The sequence below is a fragment of the Lottia gigantea genome, assembly GCF_000327385.1.
Source record: "Lottia gigantea unplaced genomic scaffold LOTGIsca_38, whole genome shotgun sequence".
Lineage (NCBI taxonomy): Eukaryota > Metazoa > Mollusca > Gastropoda > Lottiidae > Lottia > Lottia gigantea.
The window spans coordinates 2,143,335-2,146,845 of NW_008709295.1; the positions used below are offsets into that span (position 1 = coordinate 2,143,335).

The 3,511-nt window shown below is 32.6% G+C and overlaps 1 protein-coding gene across 1 annotated transcript; it reads left to right on the forward strand.

Annotated features, from left to right (window-relative positions):
• Positions 1-2,478: 2,478 nt before the first annotated feature.
• Positions 2,479-3,511, forward strand: LOTGIDRAFT_163246 (hypothetical protein; the record flags this gene model as incomplete). Its single annotated transcript, XM_009059305.1, has 2 exons — positions 2,479-2,599; positions 3,315-3,511. 2 exons carry the CDS (start codon positions 2,479-2,481, stop codon positions 3,509-3,511), a joined length of 318 nt encoding a protein of 105 aa, XP_009057553.1.

Sequence of the window (3,511 nt, forward strand, 5' to 3'; positions counted from 1 at the left end):
ATTGACAATAATAGAAACACCACTCGAGACGGAACTAAAAGCAAATCCGTTGGCTTGCGGAAAGTCTCTTGGAGACAATTAGCCAACGGATTGTATTGTTGCATTAATAGCTGAACTTGATTAAGATTATGACTTAAACCTCGACAATTCAATTGTATTATATTATTTTTTGATGCATTGCCAGGGTGATTCTCCACTACGAGGTTTGCGGTAAGGGGGATTGAGAACTTCCACATCAACCTCGGAAGCCTGCATATCTATACTATCAGATATGGCAGACAGATATCTTCCTCCTTTTCTGGAGGAGGATCCATTTTTTTTTGACGGACTTGTCATTTTAAGAAACAATTTTGGCTATGCTTTTGTCGTGACTGCATACCAGTCCCTTTAGTTGGTAGACTTAAATTACTATCAACAACTACTGACTTCTCAGTCTGAGAAGCCTGAGTAACGGGTGATGTAGATGGTGTTGCCTTAGGAATAGATGGAGTTGCACCTTCTACAACCTTCCTCGCTTTGGGATACGATAATTTATATTCTGTTTTTACTATATTAATGTTTTTTTTCAACTTGCCACTTGGGACAGTCTTTGGAAAGGCAACATGCTTTCCATTGCAATTGCAACAGCAAGGAGCTTCGGTGAAATCCTTGTTGTCATGCTCAGACTGACCACAACGCGCACATCGAATCGAACTCTTACAACTTCGAGTTCCATGCCCGAAGCGTTGACAGTTGTAACCTCTGAGAGGATTTGGTACATATGGTGGAACTTGTGTTCAGATAGCCTACTTTTATTTCGAATGGTAAATTAGGTCGGTTAAATAACAGAATGAATTGGTTGGTTGGAATTAACTGGCCGTCACGACGGATGGATATTCTATCAGGTTCGTGATTCCAATGCTGTAATTTCTCCTTCATTTCCTCAGGAGAATATCCATTGAGGTCTGGGTGTCGTACGACAGTAGAATATGAGCATTCCGATAGTTCGCATTTCCGAGATATCCGCTCCATTTTATTTCACGTCTATCCCGGAAATGCACACTATCGGAATACTCCCCAATATTTCCATCAATTCACACGCAAAAAGACCTACATTTCTTCATTAAATTAACTCATTTAAAAACATAATAGTTTAATTCTAAAACACGAACAACAAAAATTCGAAGGAGATGGTTTCTCAGCTCTATCATCTCTCATCCCAAAAGTAGCCAACTTTGTCTCAAACAATAAATCCCTTATTCCCTCAGAGGCCCAAGCTCTTGGATCTGTTGCAAAGCTGGAGTAAATATAAGCGATGCAGTGAAAAAATCTAACGAGTTGAAAGAATTACAACATATAAGAGAAATGCGAAATAAAAGACTAGAAAATAAAAGTGCAATGGTTTTAAAATTTTTGGATAAAAAATGGCTATGATATTTGCACAAACTCCTCTGACATTCAAAAATCATTAGGTTCTCTTCCTGGATTTCCATGGACAAAATATCCTGGAGAAAAACATCTTCCCGGTCATAATTACACTGGTCCAGGCACAAGGTTAGATCTACGATTAGACCAAAATTATAAACTAAAACCAGGTGAAGAACCCGTCATTAGAGTTGACGCTGCTGCACTTAAACATGATATTTTATACAGAAATAAAGACATAACATCCAGACACGAAGCAGATAAACAAATGATAATCGAACTTGAAAATATTCCAAATTCAACTTTTAAAGAGAGAATGCAAAGAGCACTGATTATAAAACTGTTTAAAGCAAAGATGAAAATGGGTATGGGAATAGCAGATGAAATACACAAAGAATTTAGAAAAAACAAACATTTTTTAAAAGTCAAAGTGTTATATAAAGATGAAATATGGTCAGCAGATTTAACTAATATGCCTGTCGAAAGAAGATATAAATATTGTCTAACCGTTATAGATTTGTACACAAGATATACTTGGGTTATTCCTCTCAGAAACAAAACAGGTTTATCAGTCAAACACGCATTTGCAACAATAATGCAACAATCCGACAGACGATCTAAAAAGTTATGGGTAGATAAAGGAAGTGAATTTTATAACAAAAATATGAAATCTCTAGGATTTGAAATTTACAGCACACATAATGAAGGTAAAGCTGTAGTCAAATATTACCAAATGTTGTAGATGAATACAATAACAAAATTCATTCATCTATAGGTGTCACACCAACACAAGACACAAATAATCCAAATATTATAAAGTCAATTAACACACAAAATAACTATGAAAATGGGATAAACAATTTAAACATCAATCCCAAATCGGAGATCGAGTTCATATTTTCAAATATAAAAGCAAATTCAAAAAAGGCTACGTTGAATTTGGACCAACGAAATATTTATCGTAGATAAAGTAAATAGTACATCACCTCCAACATATGAATTAATCGATCAAGACAAAGAACAAATCATAGGTAGGTTCTATCAAAACGAACTTACAAAAACTGACTTTTAAAAATGAATAGCTTTCTTGATAAATACGGAACTGATACAACTACAAACATTCAACTTATGAGATGGGCAAAGGAGTTTTATTATTGTATGCGAGATGAAATAAATAATCTCAAGGATAAGAAAGGTAAATTTTTTGCCATAACAAATATACATACTTCAGATCAAAATGGAGTTCATCACTCTGCTTTATACAAAGACTCTTTTAATAACTTTTATTTCTTCGATTCTTTTGGATTAGAACCAAATGAAGAGATAATGCAATTAATGAAACTGACTAATCAACCAATAAAATGTTCTACGTTTAAAATTCAAATGCCGGGTCAAAAATTTTGTGGTCAACTTTCACTTTGTGTTTTATATCAATTAAGTTTAGGAAAACAATTTGAAGAAATTATAATAAATTTAAAAATGGCGAATAAATTTGGATTAGGTTCTTTACCTTTAGATACTAAAAAACCTAACACTACAGCATGGATAAATAAAGCAAAACCTAATTTTGTGGAACAAATTGGACACACTTCAAGGTGATCTGGATATTTTACCATAACTAATTTAAAGTTACCAGAAAATGATTATGATGCTGTTCACAAGAAATATTTAATGGATCAATTAGATTTAATTGAAGTAAATAAAGACCATTTCAAAGAAAGAATAAGTGATGTGAAAAGATTCTTCAAACGACAAATAAATAATAAAGATTTTATTGATGAAACTAAATTACAACAAGAAGTAACAAATATTCAACAACAATTAGATGTGAAGTTTTATTGAAGAACAATTACTTAATGTAGTAGATAAAACTCAGTTACAAACTTTAAGTTCATTAATATCTAATTCAGATGATAAGATAGCAAAACAAAAAATACATCTTAAACAACTAATAGCGAATATTAATCCAGGAATAAGTGAAGATAAATTAACAACATTAGAAACTAAACTTATTGATAATAGTGCAATACAAAAAGAAATAGTTGCTATTAAACAACAATTACTTAATGTAGTAGATAAAACTCAATTACAAAGTTTAACTCATTAA